The sequence below is a fragment of the Lonchura striata genome, chromosome 3, assembly GCF_046129695.1.
Source record: "Lonchura striata isolate bLonStr1 chromosome 3, bLonStr1.mat, whole genome shotgun sequence".
Classification (NCBI taxonomy): Eukaryota; Metazoa; Chordata; class Aves; order Passeriformes; family Estrildidae; genus Lonchura; species Lonchura striata.
In genome coordinates, this window is record NC_134605.1 from 10,695,425 (window position 1) to 10,721,214 (window position 25,790).

General features: G+C 40.4%; 2 protein-coding genes across 2 annotated transcripts in view; one reads left to right on the forward strand and one right to left on the reverse strand.

Moving 5' to 3' along the window:
* Nucleotides 1-1,632, forward strand: part of USH2A (usherin) — a 373,252-nt gene extending 371,620 nt beyond the window's left edge. Inside the window, exon 72 of the mRNA XM_031504249.2 lies at nucleotides 1,014-1,632. Coding sequence (XP_031360109.2) covers nucleotides 1,014-1,103 — 90 coding nt within the window. The 3' untranslated portion in view covers nucleotides 1,104-1,632. The remainder of the gene's footprint in view (nucleotides 1-1,013) is intronic.
* Nucleotides 1,633-2,058: 426 nt separating this feature from the next.
* Nucleotides 2,059-25,342, reverse strand: KCTD3 (potassium channel tetramerization domain containing 3). The gene is made up of 18 exons (XM_021547534.2): nucleotides 25,237-25,342; nucleotides 21,749-21,802; nucleotides 20,365-20,410; nucleotides 19,430-19,503; nucleotides 19,022-19,080; nucleotides 18,751-18,831; nucleotides 17,992-18,126; nucleotides 17,044-17,134; nucleotides 14,721-14,911; nucleotides 10,773-10,888; nucleotides 9,042-9,129; nucleotides 8,801-8,917; nucleotides 7,654-7,824; nucleotides 6,331-6,486; nucleotides 5,262-5,358; nucleotides 3,824-4,008; nucleotides 3,583-3,721; nucleotides 2,059-3,244 (listed from the first exon to the last, which is right to left on the reverse strand). Exons 1-18 carry the CDS (start codon nucleotides 25,308-25,310, stop codon nucleotides 2,662-2,664), a joined length of 2,457 nt encoding a protein of 818 aa, XP_021403209.2. The 5' UTR covers nucleotides 25,311-25,342; the 3' UTR covers nucleotides 2,059-2,661.
* Nucleotides 25,343-25,790: the final 448 nt, after the last annotated feature.

A 25,790-nucleotide genomic window follows, 5' to 3' on the forward strand; every position in this document is an offset into this window, starting at 1 on the left:
TTTTGTGGATAGGGATTATGGCATTTTGAGTTATTTTGTATTGGTGGCAGTGTACTGTCGAGGTGACAACTGGTATTTGTTGTTATTTTATGTTTAGTTTTATTGTAGATGGGTTTTTTGGTAATTTAGGTATTTAATTGCTTAATGCTCTTTGTTTTTTATAGCTGCTATCCCAAATGCTTGAGTTTTTTTGGTTTTTGAAATACTTACTTTGGAGGAAGTCTATGCCTAAAATGCACGGGGCTTCTGGACTAGTTACAATAGGATGTTTCTTTTATTAATTTTTAGTTATGGTCCTATCCGTACATTGCTTTACATTGCCCTGAACCCAAAACTCTGCTCCTGTGTTGCTCAGCTACTCTCTTGCAAAAAAACCACCTGCAATACTTTTGAGACAATTCTTTCTCTTTATTGCACACAGTAGATTAGGAATGGTGGTTTCAAAGTTTGGTTCACCCCTTTGTCCAGCCTGCAAATCAATACAGTGAATAGCTGCAGTGGTCCAGGACACAAATCTGCAGTAACACTGCTAGTGCCCTCTTTATGCTATGGAAATGGTTTATTTCTCTCCTGCTTTCAACGTTTTCCTAATACAGGAGTGCAAGTGGAAGCTCAGACATTCCCTTGGAAGCTTGAAGAACAAAATTTTACCTAAATCATGTGTGAGGTGGTTTTTACACAAAACAAAAATGTAAACATGTATTTTTTCTTTTCACGGCTCCAAGTTCGCCAGTACACTGTAACAAGCACTTTATTATTGACCATTTAGAGTAATTGAAGGGATTGACTGTATTTTTTTTAATTTGTTGATTTTGTGAAAATCTAATTGTCTTGGATTTGGGTGCTTGAATGCTTTAGGTTCTTATCCTGTGAGGAAAGGGAAGACATTAGAAATGCACTTATTTCTCTATTGTAGAACCATTTTTAGTGGATAGGAGGAAAGAGAAATGAAGGAATCACTTTTAGTCTGGTACAGCTTTGGCTGATACATCTCTTTTTTCCCTTCCTTACAGTATGTAGATGAAGAAGATCTTGTCAATGTCATCAAAGGCTTCAGCACTGTCACCAAAGAGCACACCACATTCACTGACACCCACCTCTGAAGAACAAAACCAGCTTTTCTAGAAAATGGAAGTGGGTAACTTGCCAAAAGCAGCCTGCATGGCCATTGCAGGCAGGGATAGGGCTGCTGTTTCCCCACCCCTTGCCCTGGAGTTAATAGATAAAATAGGTTTTTGGGAGGGGATTGGTGGGGGGTAAGTTGGCCTTTTTTTCAACATCCCTTTCACTGTATAGTAAAAACTGTGTGCTAGCACTGACACCTCAGAAAGGTAAAATAATAGTTTGACAATCCCTCAGTCATACAGTAGTAAAAGACTGTGAAGGTAGAGGCTCCTATCTTTGTCTCTCATCCAGCTTTCCCAGCTGAGGGGGGTTGTAGAGGCAGGGGAGGGAGGGAGAGGGCAGAATGTTTGGTAAGGAAAAGTCTTTTTACATGTCCAAAAAACAGCATGTGGCTAAAAGGGGCCCGTATGGCTGGATGTCCATGTTTTCTCCTGGCCTGACAGAGCTCCACCACAAAATTGTTTTCATGCACAGGTGAATAAACAGCACTGAAGGAATTCTTATGAAGTTGTTGTAGCCTTTGTGTTCTCTCACTCCCTCTCCCTCTTGGCTCAAGTTAAAAAACCCAACAAAACATGTCATTAATAAATGCTGAACTCCAAGCATGCTTTTTCACTTGCTGTCACATCCTTCCTTTCTGCTTATGTATTACTAATCCACAGGCAATAAAACTTGTTCACCATCCACAGCAAACTAGGTGCAAACTGCAAGCAGCCAGTGTGACACAGGTATGAAATACCATGTCAAGGCACTTGTAATTGAGAATTATTACACCATGACAGTAAACCTACTCCCATATTCATCTCTGTCCTTTTTCCAGAGAAAGTGACAAGGAAGCCCTCAAGAGACTGCCAGTTTTGTGTATTCTGCCAAGCATATTTTTATGCATTCTCTCAGTCGCAATCAGCAAAATCCATCATCTGATACCACATATTTTCAGAAAGTACAAGCAACACTCCTCTGGCAGTTTATTTGGAGTAAGAAGCAAAATCATATGCTATTTTGGATAGCTTCCTCCTTACCCTGCACAAAATATTTCAGATACCAGACAGCAGCATGAAGAGCAAGGATCCCATTCATTAAACAATGCTACAGAGGCAGCTCTGTGAATTAGGCAAAATCCACCCAAGACAGCAGCAGCGCTGTAGAGCAATGTGTGGCTGCATCTAAAGGACATCCTCTGCTCAGCAACCAAGTTTTCCTTCAGCACTGTCCCTTTCCCCAACACAAAAATAATGACAACATATCACATGCCTGACCACAATTACGCAAGAATGCACAACAATATTTTGGACCAAGTACCGTACTACATTTTGGAGCATTACATAAAGCCACACATTGATGTGGACAACCCTTCAAAGCTTTGGCAGTAGCTAGGAACTTTCTCATAACCTTACAAGTTTTATTCTGAAGAGAATAAAACAGAATATTTATATGAGAAGAAAATCCCACTCAAGAACAACCCACACCATGTGACATCATGCCTACTATCAGCCAGAGGGCACCTGCACCTTGTTTTTGCTACCAGACACATTTTCACAAGCCATAGTCTTGGCAGGATGTGTCATTCTTCCGGTGTCGTGGTGAAGCAGCTGTTTTTGTAGGTGATGGAGAAGCTGCACCAGGTAATTCAGGCCCACCTTCAGCAAGGGCTGGTGCCGAGGCCAGGAGAGGCACTTTCTTTCTTCCCAGGAAACCAGCTCCTTCAAATCCCATTTTCTTTTTGCTTTCTGCTTTGGTTTCATTCTCTTCTTCTGGTCCTCTTCTTTTGAGATCCAGAGAATTCTCTGGCAGGCGGTGAACCTCTGTACTGCAACACCCACCTGCATCTGTCACGCCGGTGCCTCGCACTTCAAGTGATGTTGATTGGACTGCCTTCCTCTCGGCTGCACAGCCCTCAGCTGTTGCCTTCCTGGCCTCTGTCTGGCTGGAATTCCCATTTGCAGCAGCTGCCTTTTCTGTTGGGCTTTTGCTGGATAAGTTAAAAGCCTGGAAGTCCCGGTAACTGTGGAAGCTCTCTGTCCGCCTTGCTCTTGCCAAGAGGGGGCTTTCTCTGTATGGCCGCACAGAACCATACGTGGCAGTTTCGTGGATTGTTTCATGGTGCTGCAATTGGAGGCTTCAGAAAATACAAGAAAAGCAGATGTTAGGCTGAGAATAGCAGCTGGTTCTTCTGCACACCATTGCTCCCACCTACCACTGCAATTACCACTACAATAGCAATGCACTCATCACAGCCACCACACAAAGGCTTCCAGATCACTTCGGATTCTCAGAGGATACTTCAGTCTGGACACATACAAACCAGTAGAAATCAAGGAGTATGTGTAGTAGTTCAAGCCACTTAGGGCATGAATTCAGAGGCTCAGCTACAGCCTTCAATTCACCAAACCTGTCTGCCTACCTGAAAAGCAAAACCTTTGGTGCCTGCAGCTGGTGCCACACCTGGTGACTTACCTGGAATTAGATTCCCGAAGTCGGTTTGGTTGAACTACTGAGGTGGCAGGACTGATGTTGGGTGTGGCACAGCGAGATGTACTCAAGTCACACTGGTCAAGCAGCTTCAGCAGCTCTTCCTCTGTGGGGCCACCAACATCTGCAAGAGAAAGAGCTCTTAGAGGCCAAGTCCATTTACTGCAGTTAGGTACTGTGAGGACATAAAAGAACCACACCACAGTCCTGGCCTAACACAATTTACCTTTGTCTTCACACTTATTAACCATGTCCATAGCTGTGGTCAGGTCCCACATCTGGATGCTGCCATTGGAATGTCCAGTGAAGAGGTAGCGGCGTGGCCGGGAGCCCATCCTGCTGGATCCTTCGCATTCTCGCACAGTAAATGATGAGATGGTAGTGCAGTCAACTGCCTGGATCTCACAGATCCTACAGGAAGAGAAATCCCAAATTACTTGAACAATTGCACCTGTTAGAGTTTGGTCACTGAAGTCAGTACTGGTTCATTCATTTTCTGAGAAGGCACGAAACTTGCCATCAGAAAAAGACGTTTTCTCCAGATAAAATTCCTTCCCCTGCATAACTGGCACACTGCTCAGCTGCAGACAATCCCTTCCCACCCCCAGTCCATCTGCACTCTTACTGCTTGTTTATTAGGCAGCCCCCACATGTTCTATGTCTGTTTGCTAACTGCAATGATAAGAAAGCTAAGGCTCTCACAACAGTGACAGAAACCAGCCCCTTCATGTGCTAGACACTCTAGGAATCTAACCTGCAGAAACAGTACATTTAACCACAAAAGTTATACAAAAACATACAAAAAAATCCAAAGATAATGTAGATATTATCTATAAAGATAACTTTTGTCATATCATAACTGCAATTTCACTTGTCTTGGCAGACCTCCATTGCTTTTTTCCCCTTTATTTTAGAAGCTTATGAGTGATGAGTACAAAAGGACTCCCAAAACTAAGTTTTTCGTGCTCTGGGTAGTTTGTTTTACTGGCCCTTTGTAATGAACTTTTCACCCAAGCAGTGCCAAAATAAGTCATAGTGTTGAGACATTAATGTTTTCATCCAGATTCAAAGCTATTAGGCAAGAGATGCAAAAATGAAGCACAGAACTGGGATCCATTGTCTTTTCTGATTGCATCATCTTCCTAGCCTAACAGGAAGAAAAACAGCTATGGGTTTGACAACATTTTTTTGCTATGCTGGCAGCAATGTTAGTAGAATATTATGAAGTCAAGCCTAAGAAAATTATTGAATAGATGACCTAGAAAACAGTACCTCCATTTTAAAGGTTCTAATGTCTTCAAAGCCAAGTGCAAAGAAAGAGAGAAACCCATTTGTGAGCAGCATATTCCCTGCCACCAGCAATTTCAGCATTAGTTTTGAAGTTAAATATTAGCATGGTACCATGGTTGAGAGTCACATATTCTGTAGAGGCACAGAAATGTTTATTTTGTGAGCTCCACCATGAAGTGAGTCTCCGATATCACACTTGTCAAAAAGCCTTTTGGCTTTGAGGTTATAATAATTGTTAAATAACAGTTCTGTTACTGGCACACAAACAAGAGTTCAGCCAGAGCTGTCTAGCATAGTAGAAGACTGCAGCAGGGAGACATCACCACCTGAACAGGCCTAGGCCTGCCTCTTTCCCACTTAAAACATGGATGTACCTTTTCCCAGTTGAAGACAGCCTCACAAACAGCTTATTTGTAATAGGAACAACTTTTTGGATAAACACCTGTTGGTCATCACGTTCACCAAAGGGTCCTAGAAGAAAAAAAGGAATGATCACTTGTTTCTTTGTTTGTTTCAATCCCCTCAGCTTTTTCCTCAAACAGTTCTGAAGACCCAGACTCATGTATGACCACTGCAATTTTAAAGTATCAGGAACAGGGAGCCAAAGATGATCAGTAGCTAGCAAAAGCCATCCAATGGTTAGCAGTCTCTACAGATCCAAATCAGCTTTTGTTGTTCTAATGGACATACATTTTTAAGTTTGCTGTGTATTCCTGGAGGAATTACTATGTCAGCACAAACCCTATATTAGGTCTCTATAATAACAGCAAGTAATTTGTTATTTTGCAGCTCCTCCATGTCTAAAGCCTTAATCAGATCTCTTGCAACTAACCCCAGCCTGTGTTCACAGGGCATCCTATTCATCAAAGGTTCATTTACAAGGTTCAGACCACCAAGGAATCTAAACTACCTGTCTACCCATATTTACCAACATACATTCCTTCAGTACCTTGCTACAGCAATGTGCTAGCACCCTTTGCCTCTGCAGTTGCAAGGCTTCAGTGAACTTTGTCACGACTTCAAAGTCATTTAAGAATTTTTTCCATGCTTTGTTTAACCCCAGCTGAACATTGAACTAGAATTTGCAGTAGAGTAAATGTTTGCTATGCTCATCTGTTTAATACAGTGCTTTCTTTTGTTCTCTAGTTTAATCAGAATTGAAATGCTGTATCAGTTTGCTCAAGGAAGAGGTGTAGTATCTGTGTTCCAAAGACTTTTTTGTCCATTCTTCTGTCATTCAGAGTAAGTCCTTTAAGTGTAATCACTCTCACAGCCTAAATAATAATTCCAAGTTAATCTTACAGATCCTTGCCATCATTTCAAAGGGAGAGCAATGTATAACAGCTTACACTCATTGTCTTGCATGTTATAGGGCTGAAGGACTGTTAAACCATTATAAGACTAGGGAAGGTACAGGCACAGCACAACCCAGAGACAGCCTACCAATGTCATTTCCAGAACAGTAACTGCCATGACTCTCTGCTTCCTCCAGGGATAAGATTTTGAATGATGCAAGAGGTGTTGAACCTGGCTGAGTTGAAATCATACCCCGGAACCGAGTCACAGTCCATGTCCGGACATGGTTGTTATCAGCACAAACTAGAAAGGAAAATATGTGCATTTACAAGGGATGACAAAACATTTAGATAAACTTCTCTAATAATCATCTACATTATAGTTTTTCAAGACTGAGCGATCAACAATTTAGTCAATGTGAGATTGTCTGGAGATACAGCATCTCCAGACAATTTTCTAACAGTCTACAAATTCTTGCTGATGTCCTATTTTCTATTAGTTTTGTTTCTTCACTCAGAAATTCAAAAAACTGGGACAGGTGCAAAACCAAACTAAGGTCTGGTCTAGCACCAATAGCCTACAACACCCTACAATCCCCTGTCTGCAGATGCTAGGACAAGAGGTCATGAGAGCAGCCTGGCAGCAGAACCCTCCTCACACAACAGCCCTATTCCATTGAATTCATTAATTAACTCAGTTTTGTACGTAGAGATGTGCCCTCTCGTGGTACTGAGAGTTTAGCAGCAACTTGCAGGGGAACAGATGACCTCTGGGCTGTTTATTTGCAGTATAATTGGATACCATGTTCCTGTTCCTTTTTTTTTAAATAATGAGATAGCAGCAAGATGTAAACCAGTTCTCTGCCATGCCCTGGTTGCTGGATTCTGGATGAAATAGATTTTTACAGGGAAGGAGTGACTGCATCTTCTCTGCAAGTAAGACACATTCCTAAGCATAAGACCAGGACAAGCAGAAGATCACAACAGACACTGGGAGACTGCTGAGAAAACAAACAGAGACAGCCCTTTGAAGTCACAGGAAGGCTTTTTCTAGAGCCCAGGAGGAGATGGTGCACATTTTGCTGCAGCCCAGAAAGCTCCTGAAAGGCTGTTAAAATAAAACTAGTGCTGAAGGACCTGCACACAGCAGTAAAACTTGACATAAATATATTTGTTTACAAGCCCTTTTATTTCTACAAATGGCAACCTTGGAATAAGACACAAATGAAAGAATGAGCTGTTCTGGTATCTGCTCAAATAAAACTTGGGCCTTTCAACTGCTAAAGGCTTTAAAGGAAGTTTACTTTAAGAAAGAGGATCCAAGCAAATCTAACCCTTCACTTATCCCCAGATCCATCCAACTCATTTGTATTACATGTGGGAAATATGCAAGTTATAGAGCATAGCATACAAATACTGCATTGCTCAGGAGGAGGGGAGAGCCAGCAATACACATCTGTGCACACATTACCTGACACGAGGTGTTTCTCTGAGAGCATGATCTTCGTGACAGGGCTTCGATGAACCGTGAAGGTCTGAAAGAGCTGAGGGCCAGACCCGACTGTCTCAGGGTGCTGAACAATCACCCTCACTGCTCCAGAGCTGGTGCCATATGCAATCTCAATCCAATTGCCACTTACACCTAAAACAAGCAAGAACACAGTTATTCCTCCAGGAATAAAAGCTTGGCTTACTGGGGGCCAGGGAAGGAGACAGTAGGAAACAGTATTTCCAAGCTTCCACAGTAAGACAGCTATGTTTTTTAAACCCCGTTTACTCGTTATTTTCCCATATACAGGGAGGGCATTTTGCCACTAAAATGACCCCAGGTTTGTTCAATTCCATACAACATGCTTCAACGTTGTCTTAACAAAAGCCTGTTTTCCCATTCTCTCCTCCCTCCTGAAAGAAGACATGGATGAAGTCATATAGTCAGATAGTTTGGCACTTCTCACAGTGATATGGTCTATAGGTAACATTTATTTTTCTGCTTTAGTTGGAGGCAAATGGGAAAGCAAAGCAAAACAGAAAGAACTACAGCTCAAAAAGTCACTGTGGTATCCATATTATTATGTGAAAGTAACCACTCTCTCCCAGTCTGGGCTTTTTAGTTTTACTTTGTTTTGGGTTTTTGTTGTTGCTATTGTTTCTCTTTTTAATTTAAAAGATAACTGCACCATAATTTAAAAAGGATCATCACGCTGCATATGGAAATGTTTCTTAGCATATTGGTTATAAAGTCAGACACAACAGCAAGGTTGTGTCTCCCCCTTACCCAGTTCAGCACAAAGTATTTCAGCAAATACAATTCATAATCTAAGTGCCTCTCTGGTGCAAAAGACTTAAAACCAAGATACATTAGGCACAGGAATTAATCTAGAAATACATGTAAGTATATGTACCTATTTATACAGATTACAGGTGTAAGGAAAAACAACTATGCCTAGTGTTTATCATTCATTTGAGGATCATTAAATGAAGAAAAATTCTTTGTTTATGTCAAGGGCTACCTTGTATGCTTTAACCCTGCTAAGCAGCAATAGGAAAGGTCCGTTTAGAAAACAGTAAAGCACATTTCTAACAAACTGTCAGTGAAGAGACACTGGTAGAATACTGACTTGTTTTAGGTGTGAGGTAGACACTGAGAGCTGTTATAGCATCATTGGAGGGATCATGGTACAATTCTGTCACAAGAAGATCATTGTCTTTCATTCGAAGTGGGAACTTCTGCATGTCTGTGGGGAGGAGACATTTACCCTCATTAGACAGAGTTCTTCTGATGCAACTTAAGTCAACTAAAGTGTGTAACAAACAAGCAATAGCACCTCATTTTTATTCCACCCTGCTCCCATTTCTTACCTATATAGTAGATAGAGCCATTGTTACAGCCCAGCAGCAGGAAAGACCCAGCAGTATCATAACTTGTGATAGGAACAACATCCTGAACCTACCACAAACAGAAAGGAAAAAATAATCATATCATGGATTTAGGTTGCTAATTCATCAGTTTTCAGACATTTTTGGTTGAACATCACTTGAGTTTGGTACTGGTCTGAAGCCATTGTGCACACACTTGCACGTAAAATGGCATTCCTAAAATACTGCATATTCCTCTACCAAACTGGATCTGAAGTCCTGGAGTTCAGCAGACAAATCAGCACAACTGCTCTGGAAGATCCTTCTCTGTGTGAAGGAACAAAGCTTCAAGAGTTGCACCTAAACCATGTCTTCAAAAGTAGGTATTTTTCCATATGCCAGTGAGTGTATGTCACCCTTTCTGTCCTCTCCCTTCCTCTGTTTCTTAAAGTCCTTAAGAGACTTCTGCACCAAGGAACTAGATATGTTACCTCTCTATGCCTTCTTTATCCCAAGTATTTGTATCCCTCTGCCAAACTATGGAAATCACTGCCTCTAGCAGATATATAATGAGGGGTAAAAATTCTTGTTCCATTACAGTTTCTCACTTCCAACACATAAAGACACCAAGCAAACTGGAAGACAGCCCTGTCATATTTTACTTACTGGTCTACAACTCAACACGTGCCCTTTCTTTGCCTTCTAGGATTAAAAGGAGAGCTTATTCTTCCAAGTGGGACAGAGATTTCAAGCAAAGAAAAAGTTTATCTTATGCTAGGTAAAGTTTCCTATTTCAAAGAATTACTTTTTGCTTCAGCCCTGAGGAGGAAAAAGCGAAAAGCCATTTTATCCAGAGCACTCAAACATGCACAGTGCCATGGTATTTGTCGTGTACTCCTATGTTTAAGTCCGTTCACTTAATACACCTTGAATACTAATTAATGGACATTTCAGCCTAAGTTCTCATCTCTCTCTCACCAGCATCATCCTTCCAATTGCTACAAAGACTTGAAAAATCATTTGCAAAATAATTACAATGAATCAGCTGGAAAAAAGTAAAACAAATTAACCAAATAAATTTCCCCACATCCCAAAAAACTTGAACTCTAATCCAGTACCCCTTCCTAACTTAAGGATGGCCTGTAAGCCTCTAAAACATTTTATCTTCTCTCCTTCTGCAGCAGAAAGAATTGCTTAGTGTTCCTAGATAGGAACACTAGAGGTGATTCAGCAGCTGCCTTCTGCCAAGATGTGAACTATCATTAGGAAACAGCAACTCTGTACAAGTCACTGGCAAAGCATGGCCACTTAGAATCCTTACTTTACCTAGCAGGATTTTCTGTCACACTCTACTGCTTTATGTTACCTCTTACTCTATAGCACTTAATATTCTGCTTCCTTTAAGCTCTCCTTTGCTAAGAATTTCATTACTGATGTATGTAGCAACCACACCCTCCTTCTCCTTTTAGCATGCATCTAAAACACTGCCAGAGGAATAAGTACGACGGAAACCACCCCAGTAGTCTGCTCAAATCTTCTCAATGCTTCTTAGCAACACCACACAAGTCAACATTCTGCTCACAGGCACAATACCCAGGTGATAAACTCCATAACACAAGTTAGGGCTCAAAACCCTATGATGAGCATTTCCCACATGCTTTTAGATTATTTTATTATCTTTTTACTAGAAAGACATTCCAGCTTGTAAAAAGTGATGTGGAAGCTTGAACAGACCTGCCAGTGCTGAGTCACAGCATTCCATACTCCAACCTTCCCTGTGTGGCTTGTAGCCACCAACTGGTTGCCAATAAAGAAGAGAGCATCTACAGGCACTCCAAGACTGAACACTCCTGCAAAAAATGAAGAGGCTGTGAAGCTCATCTAAAATGAAGAGAAAAAACACAGTAACAATGGAATCTCTCTATTATTATCACATCACATTTATTCCAGTAGCAAGTAAAGAACAGCCACAACTTGGTTTGCAGTGTGGTAGGTGAGGCACCAGGCATGCAGCAAACTGGGTGCCAATGAATGGCAGTGTGATGTCATCTCTGCTAATACCAGCCTTATTTGGAAAGAAGGCAAGAGAAGCTACAAGAGCCTTTATGAAATATACAAACATTTTTCTACAGGCATCAAGTTCTCAAATGGCTTTAAAATAAATAAAAAACTTATATTACAGCAAGCAGGAATTTTTGTTGTTTTTTGGGTTTTTTTTTTAGCTGTGACTCTAAAGTGTCATTTAAGAAGCAGCAATTTCATGGGTTTTGCAAATTTGTGCCATACTAGTTTGCAATTACCTGTTAAAATATTACGAATTCTTGATGACATTTTTTTGTAAGTCCAGTCAAGTAAAAATAATTTGAAAATGGATTTCAGGAACTAAACATGACTACAAGGATTCAGCGTTATTCTTTGGAAAAGACTGAACAACTCAAAAGTGACTTCATTTGAATACATTCTAATTTCTCTTTTAGCATAAATACTTAACTCAGAAAAATAAGCAGCCTGCAAAAGCCTACTTATTTCTTTTCATTCCCAGACCTTTTTATTTGGTTGCAGTCCTTAAGCAGAGAGTACAGGCTATTAAAACTTGAAGCTATATAGGGAAGCAGTTTCACTAATTATCACATACTATTGAAATTTGGAAAATAAAACTTACCAGCAAATGCTGGCCTTCCAAGTAAAGGAAATATGTCATCAACAATATTTCATTAATAAAAATCAAAACAGTGTAGCACTTGACAGGCATTGATGGCTGTGGTTGCAGCTGACCTTAACATCTGAGGCCTTCCACAAAATTGATCCTTTCTTTAGAGCTTCCAAGTGTCATCATAGATCATAGTTCCAATATGAATAACTTTAACTGAACTGCAAACTTGGATAGCATACCACATTTTGTACTACTTATTGCCCATGCATTTAAAAGTTACAGCATACTCAAAAGGTCTGAGGTAATTTACAAGTTTGCAAGCTATGAAGTCTAGCAAAATGGCCTTGTAATTAACTTGGTTTGTAAATAATTCTAGGCTATGTTGTTCTGCCTGTTAATTACAAAAATACTGAGGATACATTACAACACCAAAGTGTCAAGCTTCACTCACAAGTTTCTATTCTATCCTGCTCACTCTATATATTTATATTACTTCTCACTAATATTCCTTAACAGAAGATGTTGTCAAAACAAGACTATCCAATAGCTGGAAAATTCCTCAGCATTGTTTAGGCCAAACTCAAATGTACATACTGTCATTCCTACACAAAAAACAGCCCTCTGTAACATCCAAGAGGGAATCTGAGGAAACTGTTTTAATTATGGTGCTAAACCATTTTCCAGGGCAAAGTACAATCATTCAATGCAGATAAGATTCAGCAGTACAGGGCACATGAAAAGGGCAGTAATAAAAAATCCACAGAAACAACTAGAATTGATTACTCCAGAGAAGGACGAGGTTCAAGGAAATCAAGGAAGACAGCTTGAATGGTCTGGAGGAATTTGAAGTGTCAGTCCTGCTTAGGCTCAACAATCTTGAGACTTGTCCACAGGGGAGACAACACTATATGTAATGACAGGCTCTTGTCCTAAGGGTCCCTCTCAGTAAAATACTGCTTACAGCAGCAAGCCAGCAGCAGTGTCTTATGTAAGTAATATCAAAAGGGAAGAAAGCGCTCTGGGAGAGCTCTATCACAGAGATGCCAGCCCACACAATTTGCTGGGGATGGTGTTGCCAGGCTCCAGCAACTGTTTGGAACAAGTAGTTTCTTTCACAAGATGACAGCAATGTACTGTATCTCTAACACAAAGCAGCACTGCAAGCATTTGTCTCTACAAGGAAACAAAACAGCTACATTCAAGTTATAACTATTAAACAAGCTTTTTTTTTTAAACCAATCAACATGACTTATTATCTAAAAGAACAGCAGTACTTTTTGGTCAATGTCAGTCTGACTAGGAATTTCATCCTGTAGGCACTTTCTGTCTGCTTCCCCTGTCCTCCTGCCCCAGGTGGCAATTACTCTGTTTCACAGTGTCACTTAAATGCAGTACAGCCTGGTTAGCAAAAGTCCTTTCTTCAGTTTTATTGCCATTTTCAGTCATAGTCTAAGCTATCAGAACCTTAGGATACTGGCATATTTTAGAGTTTTTATTTGAAATTAAAGTCTATTTTTGGTTTTTTGTGTCTCTTTGCACTTGATTTCAAAAAATCCGAGATGATGCTTCTTGTGTCTTGCTGCAAATCCCAAGGTAACACAAGCAGCTAAACCAGAAAATGCAGGAGGAATGTAATGGCACAGTGCTTAAAGCAATGTCTGTTACAGGAGTACAGCTGTCACACCAGCTCTTCCCTGTCCTTAAGATTCAGTCAACGGGAGAAAGAACGAAAAGACTTCTCAGATTGGATAATTACTCACTGCGATTAATGGAAAGAATTTCATATTCAACTGTTAGACACGCCTTTTGTCTTTTTCTTAAATACAATGGAATCTCCTTTTCCATTTTGCTGACCATGATTATATATAAGGACTCTGAGTCACAAGTAAAAGAGCAGTACACAGCTCATACAAGACCTTTGCCTTTCCCCATTTTCAAACATGACTTAGTGTTTCCACACATTCATGCAGGAAAAAAACAAACACACAGCTATGTTAAATATCCATTAATATAGCTAGGAATTGCCTGAGAATCTGTCAAATAAGTTATTTAAAGGCACATGGGTCAAAACTTGAATTTGGTAATTTTGACTTTAATTAATGGCTACTGTAATTCTCAAGGCTTCAACTATGGAAATACATCTAATAACAAATTAGCTCAGCATTAAGTTTCAGAGAAAAGTGCTCACATAACCAGACTGCTGTCATACTTTATTAGCAGTATCCACTGCCAGAGGAAACAGACATTACTGGCATAGCAGTGGTTATCCAAACACCAGGGATTAGGCTAGAGGAAGTTCCAAATACTGTTCCCTTCAGTGCCTCCCAAATTTGCCCTATATTTGAACAGCAATGACTCAGACAAACCATTAGATCAGTACCAGGGAATATTTACTTCTGGAAATGTCTTCTTGCTGTTTCTAAAGCTTACAATTGTGTGTCATTCAGTGCCAAGGTGTATAAGCAGTAATTCCTGTATGCTTAAAGGAATAGTGTGGGCTTTTTTCCTACCCTGACACCCAAGTTATTAACTCAAAAAAATTTCATCTTCCAGATTCCATTTATGAAGCACATTTGACAGAGAACTGAAGTATTTTCACCATCTCTGTGTAAAAATGTGGCTTTATTAACACAAAGGAAAGGAAAGAGCAGAATCACTTTATATCTATAGGTTTCCACCTCCAAAGCTTATGGCCTAGATTTAAATGCAAGTCTAGGGAAAATTTTAACTCTTATTTTGAATTTTTACACAAAAACCTCAAGATGAACAGTAAGTATTGGTTACTAGCTCTTCAGTAAACACAGTGCTCTTTTACTCTCCATCTCTTGGATTTTGAGACAGGATTCCTGGTGCAGAACTGAAGGAAGTTAAAACACTGTAACAGGTTGTTGCACTATAGCTTGTTTTGTCAATCTGTGAAAGTGAATACTGAACACCAGAAATCACACATACCTCAGAACAAGGTCTCAGGCTTCCTTCTAGTTAAACCCACACACAAAAGAAAAAACAAAACAAGTCATGATAGTTACCAATTTCACTGCCACTACCACCATCTTGAATGCTCCACAAGATAATGCTACTCTCTGAGGCAACTGCAACCATCTTGTCCTTGTCTCCATGAGGTCCTCCAACCACCTTGGCATTGAGAGCCACCCGCTCAATGGTCCAGTCCAGATAAGGACTGGTGAACACCTGCTGCCACCCAGATGACTCTTTGATTCTGGAAGGGCAAAGGGGAGAACAGGGAGCTGACATCAGAAACTCAGGAACAGACAGGCCAGTCTAATCCTAAACCAGTGTGGATGATTCAGTCTTACAGTCTAAGCCACAAATTTCAAATTCTAGAAGTCGATAAGAACTACAGTCTACAGGAGCTGCATTTTTTCCCATTTTGAAGTCTGATACTGCATATTATTTCAGTGCTTTGCAGCTACTGGAATCCTGTGCTGGGCTTTTTCTTGATATAAGTACATCTGATATAAAAGTTATAAGATGAATCCAAAATCTTGGGCTAACAAACACTAGATAATGAGGTTCAGTGTATGACTTTAGAAGAAAACTCTATTAAACTCCTTATGTATCATCTAAGAAACCAACTCATGCTTTAGCTCTGCTCTCCAGACACATTTTCAGTTTATGGTATACTGTAAGCAGATAATACTGAACTGACTGCAAGATTTATTTTTAGAGAATAATTTCCCTGTGTATTTTTAAGACCAACATGGTGTCAACACAATTTATCTTACTTAAATTCAGGAAATAATTTAGATACTTTGCATTGTAGCTAAAGCAGACTAGATCTCTGCAGTCAAGTTATAAAAAATTAGAAGCAGAAAGATATGTGTATTTTTTAGCATTGTTGCTGTTATTTCACTTCAGTGTTGCAACCTGCCTGGAGCCAAAGCAATCCACACCACTGTGCTCCACCCACCACAGCTTCTGCAACATGCAGAAGTTGTAGTGAAGAGATTTAAGAGCACAATTGCAGCAGCAACATTTTGAATACAACCAAGATGTTCTTGCAAACCTTATGATAAAATTTTAAAATACTTTTGTCATACTTCAAATTAAAAAAAATATTTTCTTTAAGATGCACTGTACTTTACTGTAGAAGAATGGAGGAGGAAAAATTCCACTGTTGTATTCCTTGAGCTCCTTCAAGTTTTGGAAGAAAAAAAGAATACAAGACTGCTACCTTCAGTCTCTGTGAAGAAAAGCAGCACTTTAAACTGGCATATTGACCTGCACCCTCCCTAATAAGCCATTCAAGTCTGACATGGTTCATCAAAAGCATCACTAATAACATAATTTCAATGGCAAAAAGTCTTGTTAAGTAGTTTACCAAGCAGAAAAGAGGCAGAATCGTTAACTTAAAGTGAGCTAGCAACCAAGGAAAACAGTCAGAGATAAAGTCCTAAGAAGGAGACAATTAGCAAAAAAACAGTTGAAAATCATTGCCTCTTTCTCTGTCAGACAAAAACATTAAGCAGAGCAAGGGAATCCACATTTAATAAAAATTAAAGCAAAAAAAATTGCAGTGGTGAATGCAAGTTAGATGTGATTTAAGTTACATAGTTTAAGCAACTAAGTTAGTATTCTAGAGAGTGAAAAAGGCAGCAAAGTATGGCTTTAGCTTGGCAGTAAGCAGAAAGAAGTTGTTCACGTTACATTCTTCTCCCTTCTTTTTCTGAGCTACAGTATGAAAGCCATGTTAGATTGGTCTGGGCAACAGCTCTTGTTAAAAGCTGGATGGACTTTCCATCCAAAAGACAGCCACCAATTAAATCAAGATTATGAGATGTGAATTAAAGACAGCTTCTGTAATGTGGAGGTGTTTCTTATCTTCACCTGATCTTAAAAAACAGCCAGTTTGGTTTAAAGACATTGAAGACGTTTTTCAGTCATCCAAGTGAAGTAGCAAGTGTTTAACAGTTCTGCTCAGCAACAAAAACCTGAAGACAAGGTAGCAAAATTATGTAGCAAAAATTCATTAACTGTTTCCCCTTCCTTGACTGTGTAACATCACAGTCTGTTTCCAAACACACAGCAGGAAAACTTTTAAAATTAATTTCCATTGAAAAGCCTGCTTTAAACCAGGTTTTTGAAACAGTCACATTGGAGTAAATTGGCAACTTTTTCAACAGTATCAAGAACTGGCATCAAAGCAAAATCTGAGTTACTATCAAGCAGTTTATTTTCACCAAAAAAAAGCAGTAACTGATAGTCATAGGATGAGACTGAAGGCATTTACTACTGCTATTTCAGAGTAAACATTTTGTTTTGCCCTTAGCCAATAATAATATTCTTTTTTTTTTTAGCTTCCTGTAAACCAACAAGCAACTCTATTCCTACCTGTAGCAAACAGCAAAATGGGCATAGGCAGCTACTATCCAATTGTGGTGGCCAGCTACTATTAGGACTTTGCGTGGGTCCACAGGAAATCCTAAAAACAACAAAGCTGAAGTCAGGCAAGTGATGAGTATTAGATAAGCAGAGACAGCTATAACAGGATAGAGCTCTCTGCTAGGATGTGCAACAGAAACTTTAATAATTAAGTTTTCAAGAAACATTTTCAGCAAGATTCTAGTTCGCAGTATTGGTATTCAAGCATTAGTTCACACTCACAGCCTTGGTATGCTACAGAACTAATGCTTGAAGAATGCACCTTTTACCTCCTTTTATCCAGGACTGCCTGCTTCCAAACCTCTAGCAGCTCACTGAAAATCAACAACTCATATCCTTATTTTGTATTACATAGATTTACCTTTAACATAGTCTAGATTTTCCTAACACTGCTACGATTTACAGGATTATGTCAGAAATACAACACTTCTAACAGCACCATTTTGCTTGCAAAGTCAAAAGCTGGAAAATGACATAATTCAGGTCTATCTCACAATTTTTCTGTGAAGACTACCTTTACTCTAAAAATTTGTCTCTTGCATGGCAAGTGAGGCACCAAGAGCAAGAAAGAGGTGGAAAAGCAGGAATTAGGCCCTGAACAAAGACCAAAGAGACAGTGGCCTCTCTGGTTTTTATTATGGTTTTAGTACAGTATAAGGCATTTGTCTAAGGGCCATGCTAAGACTGCATGAAGAACTTTGCCTTTGTCTGAAACCTCATATGTGGACTGTGAGCCTTCAATACTGTATAGGGAGTAGTGTTTAACTAAGTATTCAGCAGTTTTAACCAGGCAAACACAGAATAGCAGATTTAAACCAGATTCAGCCACACAGTTCTTATTTTCCAGAGACATGCATCTTTGCAATTTGCTTTGGTTTTAAAACTGACACTCCTCACCTAGTCTGACTGTACCTTCCCCCGTACCAGCAAGTGTAGGCTGGACACCACCTCCATGAATCTCACTCTCATTCTGACCCATTCTGATGTCGGTCGGTGGCCCAGTAGTATTATTTATCTTACGGCTGGGAATGCCTATTAAAAAAAAATAAAATGTTTTGTGTCCCTCCTTAAATTTCAGCAATATAACAGATATTAGTTCACTTTAAAAATACATGATTAACACTTGTGCTTAAATTAAATTCTGATGAAAATTTAATTTATCTGCTACAAAAAAAAAACAGGCAATACTGTAACACTGAAACAGAAAATGCTTTTGCTCTCTATTTAGACATTCACCATCTAAGGAATTATCTTCAGAAAACTTGTCAATAATGGACAAGATATCCTTTAGACTTCAGGTTAATACATGAACTGTGTTCATCTCTGCAGAGAATTAAAAAAGTCTAACAGGTACTTATGTTGGTAAGGAAAGCCCATTAGTTGTGATTTGGCACCTAGGCAATAGGACACCCTAGGGAACTCTATGATCAGAAAGAGGCACCTCATGCTGATGACATTAAACTGAAAGGCTCCTGAAGAGCCTCTGCTCTAGTCTACAACCAAACACAGCCTGCTTAGTACTAACATGCTACACCCCCTGCCCAGTATTCTAAACGTGCTGTTTTTTACAGCACAGCAATCAAAGTCCTAGGTTTAAATCACAAGTGGCAGCAGCAAGTGACAGCAAGCAACATCAGACCATGAATACAAGAATACCTGGAGGAGGTAGGTAGCCGTGAAAAAGGACACTGCCACAAGATGAGCGTTCCAGTTCTTCACATAGTAGCAATCTTCTCACTAAGGAGGAAACCCAGATATGACTGCAGCTTTCACTTCCTTCAAAACATTGCATTATCTAAAATATCCTTCCATTTTTAAATCTTTTACTTTGAAAGTCTTCAGGGTCACAATTGCCCAGAATTTTCCAGTAGACCATTACTACAAAAATAATTATAAGATGACCTCACATTAAGAAAAAAAAAGTTACCTAAAGGAGTGATTCCATAGAATTCAGCTTCATGCCTGAGAACATTAATACTCACTCCCCTACAGAAACAGGAAAAAAAACAAAAACCAACAAGAAAAAAGTGAGTCAATACCTTGAATATAAATGCTTGCATATAACTGGATATTACAAATCTAAATATCAAGCTACCTACCAGTTTATTGAATTACCACAAAATGCATTCCACATGTTGATGTTTGAGATTTTAAAGTAATCTTAATTTGACTCAATTTTCATTAAAATAAAGATATAGAAACAATAAAGAAATACACAGCAAGACGTGGCCTTCGTTACAAGAATCTACTAAAAAGAGAATGTCACCATTTCTGCCTCCACCATGACACACATATACTCTAGGCATGGCCCAACATCTGTGAGGGAACTTCTTACCGCAAGTCCAACTCCTTTGTGCGAAGAAAATTTAAAATGGGTGCAAATGCTGCTGGATCTCGATCAATAAATATCTGCAAAGAAAAATGTCTGTCCTTGAGTACTATTACGGAGCAACCATCAACTAAAGTGCTATTTTATACTGAATGTGGGAAAGAGTTGAAGATGAGGAAGTGAGCAAACAAAACTCAAAAGTTTTTGAGCATCTTCTTTGTTCTCATTATTCTACTGTCCACTAATTAAACATTCCTACAGGGCATACATACAAACACTGTTGTAAATAGAGGGCACTTAATAAATGTATTTATTCCTTAGATTGTTTAGGTTCTAGTCTCCACAAAAGACAATGGATACTTTCACTTTCTAGCATGTGTTCAATATGCAGTAACTGTAAGAAGATCTCAAGCCAGGTTTTGACTTTTTTAAATTCAATTACCATCAAAACTACCTCTACACTTTTAGCAAAGTACTTGTGTGCCTTACTATTGCTCAACAACATTACTGTAACTATAGTTTCCCATTTAAGAATATCATACCCACAGAATGAAATGGCCATACTACATGTTTTTGCCAAAAAAAAAAATGCTACCTTTCCATGTTGGATTACTCAACTACGCATGCAATGCCTATCTAATGAAAATTACACCTCCCTGCAATACAGCAAATTAGCATTTGCTCCGTTTAAGAAGAGTTGCTGTTTCTGCAATACCTGTACAATGCAGAATTAGCATAGAAGTATAAACATCATTCAGGTTCACTTAGCTTGAAACTAAGATGAGAACCAAGAAAGCCAGAGGTGTCACTCATTTTCATGAAAGTTTAGCCTGATTCAAGCAGTGTAATTCCACTAGCACCCACAGTGAAAATGCTTTAGGAGAGAACCCAACCAAAAGCATAACATCAAATTAATGAGTTACAGCACATTCATTACTCACAGCACCAGTCTCATCCTTTAGTGTCGAAATTCTTCCGCTCAGCAAACTGAAAAACAGGAAATCTTCATTAGATGTCCCCCAGAAATGTACTGACACAAACATAGGGTAGGAACATGCTGGGTCAGTTAGCTCTCCTTGGTTACTTTTTGGTAACACAGTTTATCAAAGCAAAGAAAACAGCCAGAATGCTGGAGGAATTAAATATCTCTCCTGGATACAGGAAAAGTGCATGCACACCTAAGACTCAGAGCTGCATCATAAGGACCTTCAGATTCCCAAAGAAAATAGACAAAAGGCCTATCCTGAGAGGATAAAAAAGTCTTCCCAGGCACTTAGAGCATTTTGCAGTTTGTTAAAATCTAGTTATATTGGTAAAAGCTGCTGAAGAAAAAATTATGAGTAAACAACTCAGTCTGTGAGGACTTATGGACAAAAGTGGGATCTGTACCATCAGATCAAAGTACTTTTTTTCCAGACCCATATAAAACACCATGTCAAAATCTCATTTTACAGGTAAGATGGACACCAACAGCTTTCATTTGATTCCAGATGACAATTATGTGAGATTTTCCAGTATTGGAAAACTTTCAGGACAACTTCATTAGCATATTTTGTGTTTAGAGACTGGGGAATAGCATGAGACTTGCTCCTAGTGCCTTTCCTTGCATGCCTGAAGGTGACATTTCCCTGGCATTTCATTTATCTGAATATCTCAGTAAAATAGGAGCAGGAAATGCTACATATGTCAGCTGCCAGGCTTTTATTGGGAAAGACATCTAGAATATAAAAATTGAATGTAAGGAAGCAAAATTGCCAGCATTTAGGTCTTCCTTTGTGGGTTTAGGATTAACTGGGGTGATAAAGGTACAGCAGCAGTAGAACAAAATACAAACCTCCAGAACTAGTAATGGCAGTGATGTAAAAGGAGGATGTTCAATAATTCAACAGCTTCTGTATCACATATTAAAACTCTCAAAACTTTGAGGCAACTCAGTGTAGAGCAATAACTCAAAAAAACCCCAAATCAAACAAAACCAAAATTCTTAAAGGCACTGCTAATGCATATGGCAAGTAAGATCACAAGTGGTAACAGAGTCACAGCAGTCCAGTGGCATGCCCCTTTCCTGCAGACTGGAGGTTATTTCCACAATACTCCATCTAAAAAGTGACAGCTCCTCAGCACATGTAAGCTGCCATGGCTACATTCAAGCAAGAAGATGCCTCCTGGGTAACAGCTTACTTCAAATGAATCTGTCCCATTGCTTGAGATGGGGGAAGAAAGCACTAATACTAGTTACAACATAAATTAAGAGCTGAGAGCATAATTTTTTTTTTAATGACTGTTAATTTGTGTTTGTTAAATGTGATAATATATTACAAATACCTGGAAAAAAATGAGTCTGGAATCCACATCAGTGTTTGTCTTGATGTGCTGAACCTATGAAAACAAAGTTACAAGTTCAGAATCAACTGTAAAATCGGAAAGAAGCCTGTTTTATCTAAAATTCCTTGATTTATCCGACAAAGCCAATATCAAACAGGTTTGGGAAGTTTGAGATGTTTAAAATGCCTTCAACAAGTCAGGAGTTGCAGATTCTTTGCACAGATTGCCCTTAAAACATGAAGCAGGACTGTCTGGAGACCACATAAGTAACATTCTTTGTATGTTTGTAACACACTGTCCTAAACATCCTGTATTTCCTGGTTCTCACACTTCAACATTTATGCTTGCAAAAAAAACAGGTCCACAAAACCCAAATACTGCTCCACACACAAAACCCAAACAGTAATATATATATATTTATCATCAGTGTGCTGTATTTGTCAATAACTGCACACTGCTGCTTTTACTAAGGACTGCAAAGACTACAGTGAGCTTCAAGTTAATATTTTATAGGAACATGAATTATTTGCCATTTTGGTATTTGGGCCCCTCTTGGGAAGGAGCAATAACAATAGCAGTTAAAAGAAAAAAAATGCCATTATTTACTCTGAATCATATTGTGAAATAATACAAATTATAATATTGCTTATGATGCCAGACAACACTTTACATAATAAATAACTATGGATTATTTCATTCTACTTCTGGTTTTGATTTACTATGAAGGATGACAACTGAACTGGCAGCTTGGAAAATGAGCTCATGCTCTGCATCACTCTCTGGCTGTACATATCCTCTTACTAGTGCCATGACTAAGAAACCACTGGTGACCTCTTCATTAATAGAAAACAAAAAGGATATGCAAAAGTGAAATTCCATTACAACTTGCCGTCTAGTACAGGATTACAAAATACAAAATATATAAAAAAGATATTTATATCTTTATATATATAAAAGAATAAAAACACAAATTCATCATTTATCTAATTTTCACTGATAGTATTTTCCAGGTTTGAAGGGGAAAATAAAAAGTCAACAAACCTCATTACTTTATGCCCCCTAAGAGGCAGAAACACAGAGGCTACGTGGAACTATATAAATCATGGATTCTCCATCAGCAAACGTAACAATGGCAAATCTGTTCTTAACAGAAAACCTACAGTGTCAGTGTTCTAAGCACAAGCATGCACAAAGCCTCTCCTGAATAAAAATAAGAAACACTTCTCTAATATACTTCTAAGTAGTTTTGCTCGGCTTTTCTTATTAGTAATACAGCTCACTACCTCCGTCTACTTTAAGAGCAAGGGATGATTCATTCAACTATATTATAGCATGTGAGGACAATGAATTACATTAATTTCATCCAGAATTAATCTAGATACTTCTTGTTAATATAGGGATTGATGCAGCATCACCATCATCCTCTTTCAATTTTATCAGCATGTTCAGACAGCCCCAGGATTTCCTGCCTATAATTTAGCACCATGGTTCCAGTTTAGTAAGCAATAGCTCATTGTAACATATACTTTAGAACTTTTAATAGATAGATATTAATCTATGTAAACAACCAGACAGAGTCCTCCTTTCCAGGATTAAGAAAGAAGCTTAGCCAGCAACATTTACATGCATTGGTGTATCTGCAGCTCCATGCAGCGGTCAGACAGGCATCATATAAGGAAAAGGAGGCAAACCCACGGCAAAATCCTCAAAAGACCCTTAAGCATATGCCAGCTTAAAGTTATTTAAAAGAAAATATAAGCAACTGGAAACAGACATGCCGAGTGAAAGTTATAAAACAACTATTTTCATAGTCTATTGTCCTTGTGGAGTTACATTGTAACCAGAAGGAGATACAGAGTCAAAAGAATTCACCCAATTTGATATAGCAATTTCTGTGAATGCTAACTTGCAAGGGACTTTGTTCACAGTAAAGGAATTCACTAAAGTTGTGACCAGGAAGTGATGGAGCCATCACACACAACAGAGAAGTCCTGACCGTCCCAGGGAGCAGTGGAGACCTCCTGTCTGAGCATGGGAAAGCTGGGGTCTCTGTAGTACGTGCTCCGAAGCATAACTTTGTGTCAGAAACAGAGAGGAGTGCTCATTTCCTCTTATACAATTCTACAAACAACACTAAGAGTTTTGGGTTACTAGTGAGAGTAATGAGAACTACTGAAGAGGAGGAAACATGTACAGTACCCTACTCTCACCCACCTGCTGTGCACATCATCCACTCCGCTATCAGCTAAGAGTCACCTGCCTTTGCAAACGGAAAAACGTGGCTCAGGTGTAGTTGCAAAGGATATAGGCACTACCAAGGGAAGCTGAGCTTGCAAAAGACCAAAACTTCTCACACAGATGTACTATAGTACAGAATCTCTCTATTAAAGAGGAAATATCCATGCACACATTTCCTATTGCTTACATCCAAATGTTGACTAATTTGCCTCATTCTTCCCACTTCTCTGCGTAGGCAAGCCCTCTGAGGGTGTGTATTTGTTCCCTGATTAGTGCCCTTTCCATAATTCTCTGTTATCTGCAGAAACATTTAATAAGGAAACCAGCTTTAACCTTCCACAGGTAATTAAATCCTAAAAGATAAACTGGCCTATAATTTCAGATACAGAGTTCATTGAAGAACCTTATGCAGCATAACATGAAATCTGGTCCAAGCCTACATCAAAGAAATCCCGAAAGCATCATTACAGGTGAGTTTCGCTTTGCAAGTTACAAGCAGTGTCTCTGGATTGAACCAAGTTCTTAATATCTCACTAAAGCAAAGGAATTCTGCATCGACTTCTATGGCACTCTAGTTTAAGAAGGGCTGCAGCACACAATTTAGTTATCAGATCAAGTCCATGCTCTGAGTAATGCAAGAAAAGTCTTAAAATAGCAGTAGTAGTTTCTACTACTTATAGCTGGCTCCACGTTGTGCACATTACTTGGGAAAACACATTACTTCAGTTTCCACTAGCTACAGCAATGTGAATGATTTCATGCTGGAGCATTTTGACAGGAATGTTTGCAATATTTATCACGCAGATTCTGACCACAGCTGTCCCACAATTCTCTGCCTCAGCCTGCCAAAACGTCTACATCTGCCAGCTTCCACACTTCCAGCGTACATCTGAAAACAATACAGCTCTTTATTCTCGTTGATACCAGCGGTATCATGTCAGCGATTTTAATCTCTTACTCTCTCAGACTGTTCACTAGAAGCCTACGGATGTGGTGGCAAAGCAAAGCGTCTATCCCTGAAGACGCAGGATTCCCAGAGTCTCGAAGGCGTATGCAGAGCGGCTGCCCTGGCATCGCTGGCAGGCGGAGCGGCCAGCCGCCCCGTGCCCGCCCCGGGGTAGCCCGGCCCCGCAGAGCGCTGCGATGGGCTCACCCCGGCCGTCCCAGCGGCAGCCCCAGCGCGGAGCCCCGCGGGGCCGGGCGGGCTCCGCTCGGCGCTGCCCCCGGCCCGGCCCGGCCCCGCCGCTCACCTGGTGCCGCCCACGTTGAGCTGGATGATCTCCCCGCTGCCGGCGCCGCCGAAGCCGCCGCCGTTCCCCGCCATCTTCCCCGCCGCCTGCTCCGGCCGGCGCCCGCCGCCGCCTCCCGCCGGCACCTCGCGGTCGAGGGAAGCAGCGGCGGAGCCGGGCGAGGGCGGCGGGGAAGGGGGCGGCGGGGCCTCGCCCGGCGGCGGCCGGTGCAGGGTGCGCGGCCGGCCGGGCTGCGGCCCCGCGGGCTCCCGGCGCTCAGGCCCGGCCGGGGCCGGAACGGGCCATGGCAGCTCCGGCAGGAGGAGCGGGGCCGGCGCGGGCTCCGCGGAACGCGGGCGGGGCGGGAGGCGGGGCCGGGCCGGCCGCGGCGGGAGGAGCCGGCAGCGCCCGCGGGCCGCGACGCGCCCGGAAGGGCCGGCAGCGCCCGCCCGGCCCGGGAGCGGCGGCACGCCCGGGGCGCGGGAGCCGCGGCTGCGGCGGAGGCGTCTCGCGTGGTTCTAAAGACACGAGGAGCTGCCCCTGCCGCCCAAAATAAAGAGAAGGGCAACGCGGCT